The following is a 19,334-nucleotide window of genomic DNA, read 5'->3' as shown; positions in this document are numbered from 1 at the left end:
AAGAATATTTATGTAATATAAATTATTAAATAATCAATTTATTCAATAAGTTATTAAACTTCTTTTAAAGTATATAATTATATTTTGGTTGAAACAATGCAACCAAAGATCATCTAATTCTGAATTAGTCGAGATACAATGGATATTATGAGTTCTTCTTAAACACTCACTAATTGACATACCTAATTACCTTACGTCCATACCTAACCAATAGTTATACTTATAGTTATGTTGTTTGGGGTTAGAGTAGCGAAAGTGAGTAAAAACATGTTGAGAAAGTGAGTAAAAAAGCAAACCAAAAGTAAATCACTAGAGATCTAAAGTTTCGATTTTTAGAAGTGATTTTCGTTGTAACGATGATGCAGAAGTAAAAAAAAAGGCAAAAAAACAAGCCAGACTTTGATGCAGAGGTTCGAAGGGAACAAGAAAGGATAAGACAAGACGATCTCGCTTTCCCAGCTCCCGCTTATCTACTTCCACCAGAGGTCATCTTTCGCCATTGTTTGGATCATGCTTATTAGTTTTTTTTCCTAATGTTTACACAAAATTTGTGGATATGAGATTTAAGTGTTCTTCGTACTCATATCTTCTCAACTAATGTATGTTTGTTAAACAAAAAGTAAAAACCCATTGTAGGACTATATATGGTGTTGGTAGTCATATTTTGTTCTCTCGTTTTTTTACTTCTTGATAAAGAAAAATAAAAAAATGTTTCAAAGCTTTTGTTAGTAGATTCTCTCTTGTTGCTTGCTGCGCCATTGTTGTCATGCTTATTACTTTCTTTTTTTATATTTTTTTTAATGTCTACACGAAATTTGTGGATATGAGATTTAAGTGTCCTTCGTACTCAGATCTTCTGACCTAAAATCTGAACTAATGTATGTTTGTTAAAACCATTGTAGGGCTATGGTGATGATAGTGTAATCTACTTCGGAGAATTGTCCCCTCAGTTTATTGTTGAACTACTGGAAACAAAGGGTATTGTTGGCATCATTGTTATTTGTAATCCTAAGTTCGTTGACTACGAGGAGGTAAGTGATATAGCTAGTTAGCTAGAACAAATATATGAATTTTACGGCTAAGTAAGTCACCAAGAAGAGACTACCTATTTCCTAGGCATACTGTTCTGATCGTCGCATATGGGTTTATGGCATACGGTACTCTGTTTTTAATCTGCAAAACAGTTGGGGATCTACATGGGGGAATTAAAGAGGGTATGCAAGAGCCATTTTTGAAGGTGGATCGGATGTGTTTTACCTACACAAGTTAGTGTAAAACAATGGATATTATGAGGGTATATTTATGGATATTATCTAATATCTACACTGTCTCTGTCTTTGTTTTTTTGTTAACGCCAAGAATTAAATATCCTATATCATCTAGTACTACATACACTATCATTTGGTGATAAATTTAGTTTTGTTTTCTTCCATTGTGATTTTTTTCTACCTTTAGTGTCTGGCTTTTGTGATTCTTCTTGGTTTTCCCGAATCAAATTCAAACTCAATTCAAATTCCTGTCAAATATTTCTTCCTAAGCGAGCTGGTCTTCATTATATTTAATTTCGCCTCATGCATATTTCAACATTAAATTGTCTGATCACACAGCCAATGTTAAACCTTATCACTTACATTGTCCTCCCTCGTCACTCATCTTTACTAGTCCAGTTTTTACCCGCTGGCCGGTGCTTCCAATTAAACTACCAAAATCGTAGATACCGTCGAATGTAATCCCACGAAAGCTAAGCAATAGGAATTGTACGTATCTGACAAGGTTATTTTTTAACCACCGTCACCGTAAGTCCGTAACTTATTAGTAATACGTAACATATGTTAGATTACTACGAAGTACGAACTATCTAAACAGTATATGAATAGTTCGTAAATGACATGATACGTACAGCACTACAGACTCGAGACACAATGGATATTATGAGCTCTTTCTTAAGACTCACTAATTGGCATACCAAATTAAAAGAAGTAAAAAAAATGTGTAAAAAAGCAAAACAAAAGTAAAACACATTTCAAATCTTGTGTCATACATAATACGTCACCTTTATAAACCCATCACACCAGTCAAAGAGATCTCCAAACACAGATTACTTACACTGAATCTGTTCATTCATACTACCAATTCCATACAAGAGTGTTATTATTTCGCTTGAAAAAGAAAACCCATCTCAGAATCGAATGAGATCATCGTTTTTGGACGAAGGCTGCTCCTTTTTCGGGTCACGATCAGCATTAGTCGAAGAATCACCACCGCTTTTCTTACCGAATATCATCTCATCAAGATCATCCATCATGTCATCCCCACTTCCACTTCCATGGAATCCACCACGAACACCAGATGATTTTCTAACCAGAGATTCTTCTTTTCCATAAACCGGAGAGTCGTCGGGCTCTTCAGCAACAGGAATCATGGCTGGTTCGTGTGCGGTTAGCGGTGCAGAGGGTTTGTTCATCTCCTCATACTTAGACAGCGTTTTCACTAGCTCATCGTTCACATTCAAGGCTTCGAATAGAAGTGCTTCGTTTTCACCTGCTGTTTCGATGATTCTTTGGACAGTGGTTTGAGATTGACGACATTGTTGTACAAGTGTTGTTGTTAAGTCATCCTGCAAATTAGAGAGATGATGAAAATATATCGCGGATATCCCGTGTTATCCATTTTAAAATTAGATAATAGGAAATGATGCCAAATAATTCCGAGTTGATTTACCTGTAAAGCATCTTGTTGAGGCGAAGAGGACAGAACCGTGGAAAGAAGTTCAATGCTGTTTCTTGCTATATCGAAAGCTTCCTTTGTCTGCTCAGCGGTAAAGCTTCTTACAGGAGCATCATACTGAACATGTGCAGGCTCATGCACATGCTGAGGAAGATCCACATTTACTTCTGGTGCTGGAGTTGACCGAGCAGGAGTGAAAATAGGTGCCAAGCTCTCGTTGTCTCGTCCAGGGAAGCGGATACCTCTTGCTTTCAAGCTCTGCGGTACAGCAACAAAAATACAAGACAAAAACATTAAGACCTGATCATAACGAATTCTGACATCAGATCTCACAGCTTTTCATTTTTTCAATCAGTTCCTACAACTAGATTGAGCCAATTCAATGAAACACGAGTCATTTATCTATTTTATACAAAACCCATATGCTTGACATTATATTTTCCCAGGGCAAGAAATCTCATAAAGTAAGGCCAAACCACTTCAACTCAGCACGAGATGGATATGAATCAAGGATTTAAGATAGTGTTATCTTTAATAAAATAGTGTAAATGAAACCTGTATGGTAGAATTTAGTACCATAGCATTGGTTGATACAACTACCAGGTCATAGTTACCTTATAAGTTTCTTCGAAAACTGGTAGGTAGCGGAGTTCACTGGTCGATTCTCCCCAAGCTTCAATCAGTATCAAAGCTTTGTTTCGATTATTCACGACTGTCTGTGGATCCTCAATTAGCTTTACCATTTCATCAAGGACTCTTTCTGCTGCCACCTCTGAAAAGGCCTTCTCACAGTTCTTAACACATGTCTCAAGCAAAACCAAGGCAAGGTATTGAATTCTCGGCTGCTTCATCATTATCCTCTTCTTTATTCCACGGATCAACTCAATGCTATTAATCGTCTCTTGGTTTATCATATCACATATTTCCAAATTCATATCCCAGTCAGGTTCCTCTAGATTCTCCGTAGTAGCATCCTCGACTATTTTATCGGTCGGGTTTGGACCTTGAAAAAGTTCCTTGACTTTGAAGCTCATTGAGCTCACACCAGCACTGATCTTGTTGCTCACTTCCGAACCTCCGATCTTCAGGCGCTCGCCAAATGCGGTAACTTTGTCCATAAGATTGTCACTCATCTTTGCTGATACTCAAACCTGCAAATAAAAACTGTAAATCTAGTCATGCCCAAGAAGCTGGAAGCCTGGAACTGTAGGTACAGAGCATAACAGAAAATAAGCTGAAACATCTACTAATTCAAATATGCACCATTAATACTAAACAAAAACGAGCAAAAAAGGAGCTGCTTGTTGTATACTCATACAAAGGAGCCGTCAGAATCCAAACATGAATCTGCACAGCTCGCCTCCAGTATTCAATTTGTAAGAAATCACAACTAACAGTCAGAAAACACTTAAGAATTCTGCAGAGACTCATTCACCCCATAACCAAATACACAAAAAGGTCCAAATCTGAGAATCATGGTGTGTACTACTAGGTAATGAAAGAAGAATTATGAACCTAAGGCAGGCATCCATTTCAAGCTTACAGCTAGTGAAGTAAATAAGCATATATCTATTAGCCATTTTCCAGATGAGAATCATGTCTAAGTTAGACCTAAGATGCATATGCATGTTTAAAGTACTGCTAAGAACTGAAACCTAGAAATTCCAAGACCAATGGAAGATAACAGTGATTATTCCACCAGATCACCACATAATTTTGACAGACGTTGCTTTCTTTCAAACATCTCTGTACACAATATACTGCTTCTGATTTCATCCTCAATCTCTTGCACCCGAATCAAAAATAACATACACATAAATTTACTAAGACCCCAGATCAAAAACCTACCTACATGATCCTACATGATCCATCAGGTTTTAGCTTACACACGATCTACTCCATCATACAAAAAATCCTATTGATCCAACCAAACATTAAACAAGGTTTTAAAAGACGAATCTAATTAGGGTTTGCTGAGGAAAAAAAACCCGAATTCGATATTCCAATATCAAAATCCGAAAGAAAATATAAAAAAAATACTCAGTGATCAGCAAAAACCCCATGAGGAAAACGCACTTCATATCATCGAACTAGAACGATCAGCATGGAACAGTAAACCAAAAAAGCAGCAAAATCGTTAAATTTGTACCTTCTGATACGGCTACAAAGAGATGTGAAGCTTGAAGAACACAAAAGCTCGAATATGGTCGATCTGGTAAAAATGATGGGAGGAGGAAGACTTGAGATAGGAAAAGCTGTGACAAGGTCAATTCCCGTTGACGCCGTACATATATATTCTTCTGACGAAGAAGAACAAAACTGCGTTTTCTTCTTTTTAAGTTTGTTTGTTTGGTCGCTGGAATAACTTTATCCTAAGTACGTTTCCCTTTCTTTACGCTAACATTATTGTGTCAAGAAAGATATGCTTTTTATATTTCCTTTTCCTAATACTTTTATTTTTCTAATATCTGTATATTATTTTTTAAAAAATTCGTCTAAGCCAATCACGTTAGGGGAACTTCACCCAACCAACCAAAATAATCGATAACCAATTTTTATCATTATGTGGAATTTGAATTTTATTTGGTGAAAAATAACATTATATAAAACCATTAAAATTGTTTTTGATTTTGGTTTAGCTTAATGGTAGGCATTAAAGCTAAATCTTGACGCCGGGTTGAGAAAAAAAAAAAAAAAAAAGAAAAGACTGCAGAGCCGTCTCTCATTCTCGAACTCGTAAGCTTCGTCGATTCTCTTCTCTAGACTTTTTGATAATCCTAAATTGTCCCATTTCTACTGTAGAAACCTGACCCGAGCCGATTAAAAACGCTTGATTTCAATTTTAGATTCTCTTAGTTCAATCAAATCAACTTTTGTGTGTGTTTCAGGTTTTGGGTAGGATAGAAGGAATATACTTGGCGATGGATTTAACGTGGTTGAGTGCCCTAATAGTTGGAGCTGCACTTGGATTCTGCATTGGCACTCGCCGTTCCAATTCCAAACCTGTTGTTGTTGTTTCTGCTGCTGTTGATGGAGATACCAAAACTCAATCCAAGAAGGGTCTACTCGAGATCGAGAAGCTCGCCGATATACTCGATGATTTCAAGATGGTTTCTTTTTTTTTTTTTTACTACATTTTGTCTCTTTTATACTGTAATCGAAACACAATCAGTTGTTGTTGAATTGACTTTGTTATCAATCTGTTTTTTGTCTTCTCACTCCTCAGGTTTTGGTTGTGAGGAATGATCTTAAAATGGGCAAAGGAAAGATTGCAGCTCAGTGCAGGTGATTGTAATCATGTTCTCTCTGTTTCTCTTTATTGTTTCATTCTTCTTAATATTTGGGGTGTTCTTGTACTGATTGTTTTGATTTTTGTTTTGCGTTTTTTTGCAGTCATGCCACTTTAGGATTATACAAAAAGCTTGTTCGTCGAGCTCCAAAAGCATTGGACTGGTATTCCCTCTTAAGTCATAAACAAATCGATTTGTTTACTTAATGATTAGAATAAAAAAAGTATTGGTTTGCTATTGCAGCTGGGAGGAGTGTGCACAGCCAAAAGTGGTTGTTAAAATCGAGGACGAGGATGAGATGCTAGAATTGCAAGTGAGTTTACTATAACAATTTCTAGTGTTGTTACTGTAAAGTGGATTGTGTGATTGAAATCTATTTTGGGATCCACAGTTTTAGTGCTGTTGACAAATTTGATCTTCACGAGCTTTGTAGGAGTTGCCAGATGTTACTTTCTTGATATATCAGTCCATGAATTATTTTAAGGGGAATTTGAGATTTCATGGAGCTGATCCATTTCTTAGATGATGCATTGACTGTTCACATTTCACAATATTGACAGGAAAGGGCTAAATCCCTTAAACTGCCTACCCATATCACCATCGATGCTGGAAGAACGCAGATCGCCCCAAGTGAGTTTTATAGTTCATGCCCCTTTCAAATGTCAAAAATCCCTTGGTGCTTTTGCCTTTGTTAGCTGGTTAATTAACAGGGATAAATCCTCCTTCACCTGATCTTCTTTTGTTAGTTTTTTAGGAGCATTTTTTGCAAATAGTGAATCTAATACACGTCTATCTCCTTTTCCAGATTCAAGGACAGTCATGGCTATTCTTGGTAAGTTGTTATATCTGATCCATGTCGTTTGTTTTAAAGTTAACTCTGATGGAAAAGAGATGAGTTTGAGAGTTGCAAATTCAATTACCCTAGATAACTACATGTGCTAGCTTATTAGTTCAATCTTGGTGCGTGTCCTTCAACCTGAATGGAATCTATAGCTCATAAGAACAATATATGAAAATCTAAGCTATAAAGTGGGACGTATAGTGTTGTATGGTATCCAAATTCATATTGTTCTGTGATAAGAGAATTGAGATTCTTCCAGTAGAATTTGTTTGTTGGTTGGTTATCATCAGCTTTTCTTAGCATAACATTCTAACACTTAAGAGGTGTTACTTCCGCAGGACCAGTTGAAGTTGTTGATGAAGTGACAGGTGGGCTTAAGCTTCTGTAGCACCTTCAAATTTCGATGTGACTTCTCTTCAACCGGATCTCTCAGATGGACCAAGCAGAAGGGAGAACATGAACTCCACCTTCTGACTTCGTCTGGGACTATCTGTGAGAAATCTTTAGTTGTTACGTTTACTCATGATGATGACGAAATATCCCATTTTAAAACATTTTGGACATGTAGAATTTAGAATTTGCCTCTCCAGGATTAGATTGATTTGACCAATGGTGATATCAATTTTTTTTACTGGCTTTGTATAAGGGGTACCAAATGCTCGAGCATTTTTTGGCACATTGAGAAAATGGCTTTGTTCTAATACCCAATCCATGGAGTGTTGGTTAGATGAACATGACAAATGCAACAAAAAATCTTGTTTTATTATGAACACACTAATGGTATGGAGTGTGATTTTGTATTCTTCAGCACAAATAAAGAAGAACTATTCATCTACAAAATTTGCTTAAATATACAATCTACATGAGGTCTATAAGACAGTGCTTATGATCCTTTTCTTTGTCTGTTAACAAGAGATCGTTCCTGAAATCTGCAGTAACCATGTGAAAACCCTGAATGTATGGTTTCACTCAGGTTGCTTTCGAAGCCTGCATGATGTTGGAAGACCCATTCAGGTAATATGAAATTGCAATGAGAAATCAAACATCAAACAGATATAGGGAGGCAACTAGAGGAAGTAAATGAGAACCTGTTTGGTGATTGTTTTCTGGCTTTGTACCTATCTGCCAAGCTTAGCATTATGGCACTGCTATTGATATGTAGTTGACAGGTCCAGATATAAACTGATGTGCTGATTCAATAATTGCTAACTTGATATCGTCAGACCAGAATGTGCAAATCAAAACTATTGTTTCTGTTTCAGTGAATAATGAACTGACCTCTTACGATCCTACTGTTTGGTGGAGTGCATAGAGAAAGCATCATCACCAGAAACCTTTGCAGGAACACAGCCCATTATTGAAATGATGGAAGCGACTAGAGTCCCTCAATATAATCTCATGATCAATGATTCTGGACATGTATGTGAATGCAGTATGGCAATCACCACATACCCGTAAATTCTTAGTAATCCTGATAGCAGCACCTTGAGGAGTTGTTAAAATACCGTATGCAAGAGCCAACTTCTCACTATGCTCCAAAAGAAGATCATCTTTCTCTTCATCGTCTACATCATGAAGAGCAAAGCCTGTTTCAGGAACATAACCAATATCCTTGATGCGTTGCATATAATCTGAGAGGACCTGGTATATTTCCTTAGTGTATGGATGAGTTTTATCACCAACAAAGAACGTAGTAGTTCCTTTAATTCCTTCGACCCAACTACAACCAGGTCTTTTTTTAATTCCATTATGTCTCATCAATGATCTGATCCTAGCCACATCTTTCCAACGACTTGCATTTGCATATAAATTTGAGAGCAATGTGTATGATCCATCGCTATTAGATGCTAGTTCTGTTATTTTTTTAGCGGCGTACTCCCCGAGTTCAACTTTTCCGTGGATTCTACAGCAACTGAGCAAAGCAACCCATACCACAGGAGGAGGCTCCATTGGCATTTCTTCAATAAGGCGTAACGCTGCATCCAAACGGCCAACACGACCTAACAAGTCAACCAAACATGCATAATGCTCCGGGCCAGGACTAACCCCAAAATCAGTTTTCATTCTATTGAAATACTCCATGCCCTGATCTACCATTCCTGAATGACTGCAAGCATACAGTACAACAAGTAATGTAACTTCATCAAGCTTAAATCCTATTCTCCTCATCTCATCAAAGATTCCAAGAGCTTCTTTTCCATAGCCATGCATACCGTAACCAGTCATTAGAGATGTCCAACTTACTTCATTTCTCTCCATCATGTTATCAAATACAAGCCGGGCATCACCGATATCTCCACATTTTGCATACATGTCTATTAGGCAGTTTGATACGAACAACGGTACTGCATTCTGCTGGTTTCGCAATGCATAAGCATGAATTTGCTTGCCAACTCTTAATGCCGCCAAACTAGCACATGCCACAAGGGCACATGATATGGTAAAAGCATTTGGTCTTGTTCGGTAATCTTGCCCGAACATCTCAGAAAAAAGGTTGAGAGCTTGATTTGCATCCCCATGTTGGGAGTAACCACCGATCATTACAGTCCAAGTTACAACATCCCTATCCTTGGCGGTAAGTGAATCAAACATTGCACGCGCAACATCAACCTTTTTGCACTTAGCGTACATGTCAATCAGTTGATTAACGACCATATTATCATCACCATGACCATTTCTACGCAAGTCTATAGGATACTTGATGGCATAACAATGAATCTCCTTACCATGCATCAATGCTCCAACAGAAGCACAACCTGAAAGAACTGAAATAAGTGTGACTTCATTTGGTTTTATCCCGGAAGACAACATCTGCCTACACACACCCAAAGCTTCATATCCAAGGCCCCGCTGAGCATACCCTGAAATAGCAGCACTCCAAGTAACAACATCCATATTTATATTTTCTTCCTGCATCTTCTCAAATAACCTAACAGCATCATCAAATCTTCCAATCTGTGAATACCCAGCAACCATGGCATTCCAGGACACTACATCCTTGAATGACATGTTCGAAAACACCGTGTTTGCCTCATCCATCATCCCACACTTTGCATACATATCCACCAGGCAATTTCCTACAAACATATTCTGTATTATCTCACTTGTGATCGCAAAACCGTGCAATTGCTTCCCTAGTGAACGAGCTCCAAGGGAAGCACAAGGAGGAAGAACATTCACAATGGTGATATCATCAGGTATGAATCCGAACTCATTGGTCATCTTGCTAAACAATTCAAGCGCCATCTTAGGTTGGCCTAACTTCGCATAACTTTCTATTATAGAGTTCCACGATACAACATCCCAAACAGGCATTTCGTCGAACACCTTCCGTGCATCACTCAATGAACCACAACGAGAATACATAGCCACAAGCGCGTTCCCCACAAAGACATTGCACATAAAACCAGTCACCTGAGAAAGCCCGTGAGCAGAGACTCCACAGCGAACGGAGTTGATCTCTCCGCAAGCCTTGAAGACGAAAGGGAATGTGTAATTATCCGGCGTCCATGACAGAGAATGCATAAGACGGAATAAAGAGATACATTCACCGACGCGGCCATTCTCGCCGTGGAAGCGAATGAGAGAATTCCAATGGTAGACACCTGAATCGGAAGGAGGGAAGCGACGGAGTAGTGATACAGCAGAAGATGAGCAACCGAGGGAGATGTAGGTGGAGATGAGGTGGGAAGTGATATTCAAAGTTAGGATTCTCAAGGAGATGAGTTTCTGATGAATGAGCTTGACTTGGGAAACGGTCTTGCATTTGTGAATAAACGGCGGTGTTATCTCCGGCGGCGATGTGGAGAAGAGAGAGACTTTAATGTACTGGTGGGATTTCGCGGCGGCGTTGGGGATGGGAAGGCGGCGGATCATACTAGAGTTACTAGAGTGGCGGGTGATTTTTGCGTTTTAAAACTAAAATAAATTAATTCGGTTCGGTTCGACTGTAAGTTTAAATTTTCGGTTTAGTCCGGTTTTGGAGTAGAGACTCGAAGAAAGTAATGAGAACCGGATGTGAGAAAAGAAGAAAGTTATAGACCGATTGAATTTAAAGTCAATATCGGTTTGGTTTAATTGTCGGTTTACGTAAGCGATCTGCGGTTGCGGTTGAATGGACGCTTTAGCTAGCGTTTGTGGTTCAAATTTGAAAAGTTTCAAAATCTAAAAAGCAGTAAATCGCAGTTTGTAGTTCCGAGAAGGGAGTCACAGTGACCTTTAATCTCCCGCCTCTTTCACACCACCAGACTCCATTATCGAAGCTCGTTCACTCTTCTCTCTCTCTCTATCCTGAGGAGAAAGGTGAAATGCGGCGTAAACCTAGACATCGTGTACCGGAGACTCTATGGAGGTTATTCGGAAAAAGAGCCCGGAATTTGAACGACGCGATAATAGATCTGATTAGTTGCCGGAATAGCCAGCCGGAACAATGCCGATGCCGGGGTCAAGGTTGTCTCGGTTGCAGCAGCGATAAACCGGCGTTTCTGTTGCGTTCCGATGATCCCATCCACTACCGTAAACTTCTTCACCGATGCTTTGTTGTACTTCACGAACAAACCCCTCCGCTTCTGGATTTCTCGCCAACAACTTGGTGGTCACAGAGAGAGGTATGATTCTGCTTCGCACTGTACCACGCATTGCTTTTGAGTTCTTTATTTGATAGATTTCGAACATTGATGGATCTAAATTGTAAACGTATTGCTTCAATTAAGTTTTTCAGATTGTTGAAAGAGTTATTGAAATTAAGCAATCTGGATGTGATTGCCAAAATGTGATATGTGCCAGATATGACAAGGTGAGCTCTTCTACCATTAAGTGTAGCCTTCTTTAGTCACTTGTGATATAACTAATGGTTACTCATCCTGTTCATCTGTTTGACAGTATGATCAGTCGAGCTCTATTTTGGAGTTATTGACAAATTCATCTTGGGAGTTTCTTCTCAACCGGGTTTGTTGTCACACCTTTTTGATGATTTACTTTCAATCTTCAAGTTGTCCGGTTGCTAATATTCAAGTTTCCCTTGGTTTTGTAGGTCGGTCAAAATTTCATGGTTTATCTTCTGCACCAAACATCAATATTCTTACCATTACTAGGAAAAAAACACCAGCAAGTTTCTGGACCTCCTCTATGTGTCAAGCAAAAGGGTAAAGTCTGAGTATTCTCTTTTGGAGTTTCCACTTGTTAGTTCTCTGAATACGTTATGATTTCTCTTTGCAATTTTCTTGGCCATCTATTATCTTGGTAAAGTATGCATTCTACATTGTATAGAGGCATTGTCAGTGGATGAAAACAAAAGAAAGAGAGATGACAACGTTCAGCCTTCAAAGAAAAGGCAGCGAATTTCTTCTGCTGTCAATGATTGTCCTAGGGATGACTCTGCAGCTGTTACGCCCATAGTTAGCGAGGATGTAACTAAACATATGGAGATTAAACCTAGTAAGCGTTCAAGATTGTATCTTAAGCGTAGGCGAAAGCAGAGAAAGGTCCATTTCCAGAAAGTTGACTGTGATGCACCTTGTATAACTTCTTGTACAAATGGTAATGCGTCAACTGGGAATGAAGCTGATAAAAGGAATCTGCAGATGGGTGTAAATGGAAGTCTCACTGATTTTGCAAAGCAGGTAACTTTGGTGAAATGATTTGTGCAGTCAAGTTATAGTTGAAAATTTCACAAGTTTAAGCATAAATTTATTGCTTAAAATTTAGTAAGAGACTAGTATAAATTTCTCTTGATATTCGCCAGCCTTGGAATATTGATGGGGAGGTTATTTTTATTTTTACTTGCTGCATTTTATTATCAGTAGCATCTATATCTTGTTGGTATTAGTAGTTACTAATATTATTCCTGACACTTCATTACCAAAGTTTTACTAATCACTGTTTTTGTAGGCTAAACAAGTTAAAAGAACGAAGCAGTTTGAGTTTGGCAACTCAGAAACGTTTTCAGTTATCCCACCGAAGCGTATCCTTAGTTGTTTGACATGTTCTATGACTTGTAGCAACGTTAGCGTAATGGGAATTTTATGTGTCTCTTCTCCATACAGTTTTTCTGTACTGAGTCTGATTCCTTATGATATACAGACATTTTAAAAACCTTGAGGCCCAACTGCTCTGATTCAAAGTTTCTAATGAACCATATATTTGGTGAAGTAAACGCATGGTCAATGGCACCATCTCATGGCAAAGGCAGTTGTCCCAGTGTATCTATTTGCTTGTAAGTCATGCGCTTATCCCCATAAGTTCTGTAACTTTTCATACCTTATTTTGGTTTAGTTCAACGCAAAAGGATACCAATCTGGGTTCAATTATATTCTTCCAAAATGTTCTGATGTTTCAAGAAAACTATAGTTATTCTGAAACTTGGAGCATGTATCCAGATAATTAAGTAGTCTGAGCTGACTTGAAGAATGACAGAGATGTTTGTTGATTTAACTGATGCAGAGAATAAAATGATATTATGACCCTTTTTCCATTATTCTGCAGATACCATTCATTGCTCAAGTCGCTTAAAAGTCTAATAGGAAAAGCGAAGTCCTCACATTTGAAAGTGTTACTAGATAAACACTGTCCAGTTGTCTTGCTGCAAGATGATGCACTGAAGTCAGCAAATGCGAGTTTACAGGTTGATATTTTTCCTTCAGAGACAGTTTCACATCAAATTTAAGTTTGAATAATGTCTGAGCATTTTTATTTCAGATAAATTATGGTGAAAATCCGAAGATGAACAACAGAAAGAAATTTGAAAGTGAAAATCATTACACTTGCTACTTGCTAGACTTAAATATATAATGCCCAAACCTTCCAACTGATCTTTGGATTAAAAAACCTTACATATTTTCTCTTACAGAGTTCCTGGAGGCAAAATTCTGGTAAGCTGCCTCATGGCTCAAGTTCAGAAAAGGGTCAAACTAATTGTCCAAGTGTCGAAGAAGCGAAACTGTATTGCACGAAAGATCAAGTAGTTTCCTTTATTTGGGCCATATTTAGGTACATTGTTCCAGAATGTTTGCTTGGGACTACTCATCAGATGAGGGTTCTTAGGAGAAATATCGCCTGGTTTGTTTCTAGGCGAAGAAATGAGAAATGCACAGTGAAGCAATTTCTGCATAAAGTGAAATCATCAGATTTCCCGTTCTTCACCAGAAAACAGTTATGCTGTATGGTCAATGGGCATGAACTGCAAGATGAGTCTATCAGAAGTACACAGCAGATGTTGTGCACGAAATGGATTTCTTGGCTTTTCTTAGAGATTGTCAAGAAATTGGTGCTCTTTAACTTCTATGCCACTGAAAGCCAAGGAGGGAGGCTAAATATTTATTATTACCGGAAAAGCAGCTGGGAAAGGTTAATAAGCAAAGAAATTAGCAAAACACTTGATGGATATGTCCACGTGGACAATGCTGAAGCTCAAAGTAGAATGAAAGAAATGGGGTTATCGAAGTTTAGAATTCTACCAAAGGCAAACGGTGCGAGGATGGTGTTAGATTTTAGTTCCTCGTCAAGGTTGCGATCTCTTCGTGATACACATGCTGTGTTGAAGGACATCCAGCTCAAAGAACCAGATGTTCTTGGGTCTTCTGTTTTTGACCATGATGATTTCTACAGAAACCTATGCCCATATCTAATCAGTTTGAGGAGTCAATCAGGAGAACCGTCTCCTTTGTTCTTTGTGGTTGCGGATGTATTCAAAGCATTTGATTCAATCGATCAGGGTAAACTGCTACATGTCATTCAAAGTTTCCTGAAAGATGAATACATCTTAAACAAATGTAGGTTGGTCTGCTGTGGGAAGAGATCCAATTGGGTAAACACTATACTTGTCTCAAGTGATAAAAAAGCTAGCTTTTCAAGATTCACATCAACTATTCCATATAATGCTCTACAAAGTGTTATGGTTGATCAGGTATGTTTTGTTTTCTTAACCTGAAACTCTTTAACCTAAAAGCACATTATGTTCATAGGATGAGAAATATGATCAACTAGAACAAGAGTTCCAGTTCAGGGTATACCATTGTCATTGTGTTGCCTTTTAAATTATTGATTGTATCTGTTTGTGAAACTAAAGTGACATACTCCATTGTGTGGTTTTGCTTGATTAAAGAGGTTAATATGTTCAGGATGGTGAAAACTAAAAACAAATATTGGACTGCTGACAAAACTCTAACCTTTTCATAGAGTTTCTGGCGTCCCTGTTGTTCTTTACTTATTTTCTTAACATTGTTACAATTTGATTCAATTTTGTAGGGGGAAAACCATCAAGTGAGGAAAAAGGATCTCATGATTTGGATAGGAAATATGCTAAAGAACAACATGCTGCAGTTGGATAAAAGCTTCTATGTACGAATTGCTGGAATACCTCAGGGACACAGACTGTCATCCTTGTTATGTTGTTTTTACTACGGGCATCTCGAGAGGACTTTGATCTACCCGTTCCTGGAGGAAGCCTCTAGAGATGCGTCTGCTAAAGAATGCAATAAAGAGAACGAGCTAATCAGTTCCACGAGCTATAAGTTACTGAGATTTATTGATGACTACCTGTTTGTGTCTACCTCAAGAGATCAGGCGACTAACTTCTATCATAGGTTGAAACATGGATTTAAAGATTACAACTGCTTCATGAACGAAAAAAAATTCTGCATAAATTTTGAAGATGGAGAAGAAGAATCTAGGTGGTCTTCTAGTAGGATGTATGTGGATGGTAATGGAAATCCTTTTGCTAGATGGACGGGTTTGCTTATTAATTCCCGCACATTCGAAGTGCAAGTTGATTACACAAGGTCTGCTTCATCTCTTGTCATTTCACTCATAATTATACTTATTTGGCTCTGTTTCCTTAGTCTTCATTGCGTAATGGATTGCCTGTCCAGTCTAATTTTGTCACTCAAATTCATGGAAACAAGTACTTGAGTGGCCATATAAGTTCAACCTTTTCTGTAGCTTGGCAGAACCAACCCGTTGGAAGTCTTCGGAAAAAATTGTGTTACTTCTTGGTTCCCAGATGTCATCCCATTCTTTTTGATTCGAACATCAACTCAGGACAAATTGTCAGGTTAAACATCTATCAGATCTTTTTGTTAGCTGCAATGAAATTTCACTGTTATCTCTACGAGTTGTCCCGGTTTTGGAAGCTTCATCCTCACACTTTGTTCAAATTTATCACAAGTTCCATCAGGTATGGAATAGAAACTTGATTTATTCGACTAATTTGGTTTGATTTTGGTTATGTTAAATAATGTACTATGCTCTTGAAATCCTTCCAACTGATAGGTATATGTTCAGACTCATAAATCGAAGGATGCGCAGATTCAACAGTGGTTCTAGTTTCAGACCAGTTCTCAGATTATACAAAGAAGAAGTGATATGGCTTGGCTTACACGCTTATATTCAAGTTCTGAAGAAGAAAAACTCGCGATATCGTATCCTCTTGATCTATTTAAAATCTGCACTTTCTAAACACAATCTTTCTCAACTTCTTTCCCCGGAATTGGAGTATGCATCAGACCATTCAAACTCTTCTTCACTTTGGAAATTGAGGTACTGATCCTTTATTGTTGAAGCTGATCTCTAAACTCAGATTTTATTTTATTGTACTTTCTTGATCAAATTTTTGAATTTTATGTGACATGTTCAAATTATTTAATAAATATTGAAAAAAAAAACCCAACTATAAGTCTAATAGTATTAAGAGAAAGATCCAGGCATTGCTTTTATGTTACATCCCAAAGATTAAAACCAAATTCCCAGATTTCATATCAAAGAAAGCAACAAGGAAGAAACAAACGAAACAGTTTAACTGGATGATATTAGTTCTTTGAGTAATCAGACGAAATCGGAGAATACCCTTCTGGCAGTTGCTGCTGCGACGGTGATGGTTGTGATGGTTGCTCAGCTTCAACCTTCTCTTTTGTCTTTTGTCCAACCTCTCCAGCTGCTTGAGCCACTCTGTTGAATGCTCCTGCGGCCCAACTCACACCAGTTAACACGTAACGGTTCTTCATCACAGCACTTCCTGCGCTGCTCACAGTCTGTTCCGCAGCTGCATACACAGACTTGGTCCTCTCTGATACCTGAAAGTTTTGGTCCACCGCCTTGATTTTTTCATTCACCAAGCTTGTTCCAGCTGTTAGTTTTTGGCTAAGACCGATTTTTTGGTCTAGTGAAGCAACTCCTGCGGTTGCGGTTGAAGTGAAACCATGTTTCTCATCAAAAGCTTTTGCTTTGCCAACTGCATCTTTCCCAAGAATGAAACCCCTTGCTAACATGCTGCTCACAACATCTTCTGCCTTCTGGACAACAGATTCTGCACCACCTCCACCACTGGCCTGTGTTTCCTGATGAAATTAACAAAAATTAAGACCCCTCAGAGACTGCTGATTAGTTTCTCTATCTTTACTAAGATGGAAGACATTACAGCATGAGGGGCAACCGGTGGAGCGTAATTAGGAGCCATTTCAATGACGACTGATTGATCGGCAATACTCGCTCCCTGAGATAACATCCCTTGTTAGTAAAATGCAAATTACAAATTAAAACTAATAGTACTTCTAATTCTCTAGTCCAGACAGAGAACAGGTCCCATTAGGGCTAAGAAGTGAAAGTAACTCTTGAGTATTTCTTAGGATACTGAACAAAGGGTTAAATGCTGATGGGAAAGGCATGGATTGGTAACAAAATTAACAGTCATATGTAATAGTTGAAAGTTACATTAATATAGAGGAAAAGGGTTTAAACGGGATAAGAGTGACTTAACTGATAAGAGCACAGCTGTCTCTGCTCCTTGAGGATCTTTGAATGTGACATACGCACTATGCTCATTACTGCTGGTTACAAAATGAAAGAAAAGCAAAACAAAAAAAACACAAGGGTGAAGAAGATTAAAAGAACTGTATCAGATCCTTCAACCATTCCAAGAGTGAATTAATTTAAAACAGTTTTTTAAGTTACAATAATGAATCCTATGACTAACCTTTGGATGTCGATGCTTTCAACTTCACCAGAAAAAGAGAAAAACTCTTTTATATCATGCTCTGTAGCTCCTGAAGAGAGATTTCCAACTTTGACTGACCTTATCTGTCATCAAAAGATTATAGTATTATAATAAACACATTAATCTAGGAATCTCATCATACAAAATCAAAGTTGAATAAAAAATGACACATAACTCATGGGTAGAACAAAGAAAAACGATAGTTAGCTTAGCTGCCTCACTCAATATATCTCCAATCTCATCTTTTCACAAATTAGACCAAAAACTTCACAACTAAGCAAGTTCCCACAAAAAAGCAAAGGAATCAAATCATCTAAAAAATAGAATCACTCAAATGAAACATGATCCTGAATGATTTTTTTCTTCTATATTCCACCACACTATTAACACCTTATCACTCAGACGCTTAAGGCTGGACAAATTCACAAGTACTTTACCTAGGCAAGTTTCTCGTTCAAATTGGGGCACAAAAAAAATCGCGATTTACAACAACAAACAAAAACCTAGAAATCACGATTTTCTCAAAAAAAAAAAAAAAAAAAAAAACCAACCAGAGTTACATATACAGATCACACCGAGACTCAAAAATCAATTCGATTCCAGAAAAAAAAAAAAAAAAAATAACGACGAAGATAATCAAACTCGTCCGAAATCAAAATAGCATCGCATCGAAGATATATGTCGGCAAGTGCACAACAAATAATCAAACCACAAATCACCCAAAAACTTCTGAAAGCAGAAATCAAAATCAATAAAACAAATCGTTCCAATCATCAGAAATTAATTTTCACCGAGAATCAAAAATAGATTACAACAAAATCTAGCAGTAGAGGAAAGGGATTACAAAATTAGACCCAAAAAAAAAAAAAAAAAAAAAAAGAAAAAAAAGATCAATGTAGAACATACCGCCATGGATTTGATTGCTCTTGCTTTGCTTTCTAACGCAGATTTAGAGATTGAGGCCTATAAAACCAAAACGCACTTCGAGATCGATGATGCTTATAGAGAGGGAGAGAGATAGAGGGAAGAGTGTATTTAGCTTTATATGACACCGCACACCCAACGTGTGGGATTGCGTTTCGCCTTTAACTATTTTTGCACTATTTTGATAATTGTTCCCAAACAAATTAATGGACTTTTTCTTGTTATGGCCCAACTCTTCTTCTCTTTTCTCCTTTTTGCTAAACCCACAAACCCATTAATTCGGCCCAAAACTATTTGATCAATTCTCAAAAGTCAAAAAGCCAGTAGAAGATTTTCTGATTTGACTCTATATACCTGGTAAAATTAGAAAATCGGTCCGGTTCGAACTAAACCGAGCAAATTTACACGAAAGGAAAGGTCAACTACGACAGCGCAGCGCAGCCGCAGGATCCTTCCCTCGCAATGACGTGGCACCGCCAAAGTAATTTGTTACGTATTAAATTATTTAATTACCTCCATCCACCACCATAATCACGCGGACCACATGAGAGATTAAAATAATTTT

At 37.8% G+C, this 19,334-nt stretch overlaps 4 protein-coding genes and 1 pseudogene across 12 annotated transcripts; 2 read left to right on the top strand and 3 right to left on the bottom strand.

Moving 5' to 3' along the window:
- Positions 1-1,998: 1,998 nt before the first annotated feature.
- LOC104769976 (TOM1-like protein 1) lies at positions 1,999-5,129 on the bottom strand. Of its 2 annotated transcripts, none has more exons than XM_010422093.2 (4): positions 4,877-5,129; positions 3,342-3,891; positions 2,722-2,985; positions 1,999-2,617 (listed from the first exon to the last, which is right to left on the bottom strand). In XM_010422093.2, exons 2-4 carry the CDS (start codon positions 3,858-3,860, stop codon positions 2,180-2,182), a joined length of 1,221 nt encoding a protein of 406 aa, XP_010420395.1. In that variant the 5' UTR covers positions 3,861-3,891; positions 4,877-5,129; the 3' UTR covers positions 1,999-2,179. The 2 variants fall into 2 exon arrangements, with proteins under 2 accessions (XP_010420395.1, XP_010420396.1); XM_010422094.3 differs by having other exon boundaries at positions 3,342-3,878; positions 4,877-5,126.
- A 196-nt stretch (positions 5,130-5,325) lies between these two features.
- On the top strand, positions 5,326-7,698 carry LOC104705982 (uncharacterized). Its single transcript, XM_010422092.3, has 8 exons — positions 5,326-5,463; positions 5,616-5,837; positions 5,954-6,012; positions 6,121-6,180; positions 6,261-6,330; positions 6,578-6,647; positions 6,823-6,849; positions 7,197-7,698. The coding sequence occupies exons 2-8, from the start codon at positions 5,649-5,651 to the stop codon at positions 7,244-7,246; spliced, it is 525 nt and encodes a 174-aa protein (XP_010420394.1). The 5' UTR covers positions 5,326-5,463; positions 5,616-5,648; the 3' UTR covers positions 7,247-7,698.
- LOC104705981 (pentatricopeptide repeat-containing protein At5g16860 pseudogene) lies at positions 7,600-10,771 on the bottom strand (annotated as a pseudogene). Its single transcript, XR_015564102.1, has 3 exons — positions 8,137-10,771; positions 7,947-8,048; positions 7,600-7,845 (listed from the first exon to the last, which is right to left on the bottom strand). The product of XR_015564102.1 is annotated as a pentatricopeptide repeat-containing protein At5g16860 pseudogene (transcript).
- A 230-nt stretch (positions 10,772-11,001) lies between these two features.
- LOC104705979 (telomerase reverse transcriptase-like) lies at positions 11,002-16,522 on the top strand. 4 transcript variants are annotated; one of them, XR_015564100.1, is made up of 12 exons: positions 11,002-11,465; positions 11,579-11,653; positions 11,740-11,805; positions 11,891-12,002; positions 12,127-12,479; positions 12,748-12,820; positions 12,940-13,072; positions 13,342-13,480; positions 13,706-14,761; positions 15,103-15,635; positions 15,796-16,030; positions 16,126-16,522. XR_015564100.1 is itself a non-coding variant. In XM_010422089.3 (12 exons), exons 1-12 carry the CDS (start codon positions 11,166-11,168, stop codon positions 16,397-16,399), a joined length of 3,402 nt encoding a protein of 1,133 aa, XP_010420391.1. In that variant the 5' UTR covers positions 11,013-11,165; the 3' UTR covers positions 16,400-16,493. The 4 variants fall into 4 exon arrangements, 2 of the variants coding, with proteins under 2 accessions (XP_087318454.1, XP_010420391.1); XR_015564101.1 differs by having other exon boundaries at positions 11,010-11,465; positions 11,571-11,653; XM_010422089.3 differs by having other exon boundaries at positions 11,013-11,465; positions 15,103-15,651; positions 15,759-16,030; positions 16,126-16,493.
- On the bottom strand, positions 16,513-19,087 carry LOC104705980 (binding partner of ACD11 1). 4 transcript variants are annotated; one of them, XM_010422090.3, is made up of 5 exons: positions 18,752-19,087; positions 17,825-17,928; positions 17,609-17,675; positions 17,270-17,344; positions 16,513-17,189 (listed from the first exon to the last, which is right to left on the bottom strand). In XM_010422090.3, exons 1-5 carry the CDS (start codon positions 18,755-18,757, stop codon positions 16,662-16,664), a joined length of 780 nt encoding a protein of 259 aa, XP_010420392.1. In that variant the 5' UTR covers positions 18,758-19,087; the 3' UTR covers positions 16,513-16,661. The 4 variants fall into 4 exon arrangements, with proteins under 4 accessions (XP_010420392.1, XP_010420393.1, XP_019083842.1 ...); XM_010422091.3 differs by having other exon boundaries at positions 17,285-17,344; positions 18,752-18,926; XM_019228297.2 differs by having other exon boundaries at positions 17,609-17,678; positions 18,752-18,919.
- Between the last annotated feature and the right edge of the window lie 247 nt (positions 19,088-19,334).

The sequence above is a fragment of the Camelina sativa genome, chromosome 8 (genome assembly GCF_030686135.1).
Source record: "Camelina sativa cultivar CO46 ecotype springtype chromosome 8, ASM3068613v1".
NCBI classification, from domain to species: Eukaryota; Viridiplantae; Streptophyta; class Magnoliopsida; order Brassicales; family Brassicaceae; genus Camelina; species Camelina sativa.
This window is presented reverse-complemented; position numbering and strand designations above follow the sequence as displayed.

Coding starts and splice junctions, on each gene's coding strand:
- LOC104705980 (XM_019228297.2), bottom strand. Junction 17,679..17,824: donor GAAAGCATCGACATCCAAAG/GTTAGTCATAGG, acceptor TTTTGTAACCAG/CAGTAATGAGCATAGTGCGT. Junction 17,190..17,269: donor CACCGGTTGCCCCTCATGCT/GTAATGTCTTCC, acceptor TAATTTCATCAG/GAAACACAGGCCAGTGGTGG.
- LOC104769976 (XM_010422093.2), bottom strand. CDS start 3,860: ATGAGTGACAATCTTATGGACAAAGTTACCGCATTTGGCGAGCGCCTG. Junction 2,986..3,341: donor TTTTCGAAGAAACTTATAAG/GTAACTATGACC, acceptor GCTGTACCGCAG/AGCTTGAAAGCAAGAGGTAT. Junction 2,618..2,721: donor CTCAACAAGATGCTTTACAG/GTAAATCAACTC, acceptor TCTAATTTGCAG/GATGACTTAACAACAACACT.
- LOC104705979 (XM_010422089.3), top strand. CDS start 11,166: ATGCGGCGTAAACCTAGACATCGTGTACCGGAGACTCTATGGAGGTTA. Junction 11,466..11,578: donor CTTGGTGGTCACAGAGAGAG/GTATGATTCTGC, acceptor TAAGTTTTTCAG/ATTGTTGAAAGAGTTATTGA. Junction 16,031..16,125: donor TTTATCACAAGTTCCATCAG/GTATGGAATAGA, acceptor TCCAACTGATAG/GTATATGTTCAGACTCATAA.
- LOC104705982 (XM_010422092.3), top strand. CDS start 5,649: ATGGATTTAACGTGGTTGAGTGCCCTAATAGTTGGAGCTGCACTTGGA. Junction 6,331..6,577: donor ATGAGATGCTAGAATTGCAA/GTGAGTTTACTA, acceptor CAATATTGACAG/GAAAGGGCTAAATCCCTTAA. Junction 6,648..6,822: donor AAGAACGCAGATCGCCCCAA/GTGAGTTTTATA, acceptor CTCCTTTTCCAG/ATTCAAGGACAGTCATGGCT.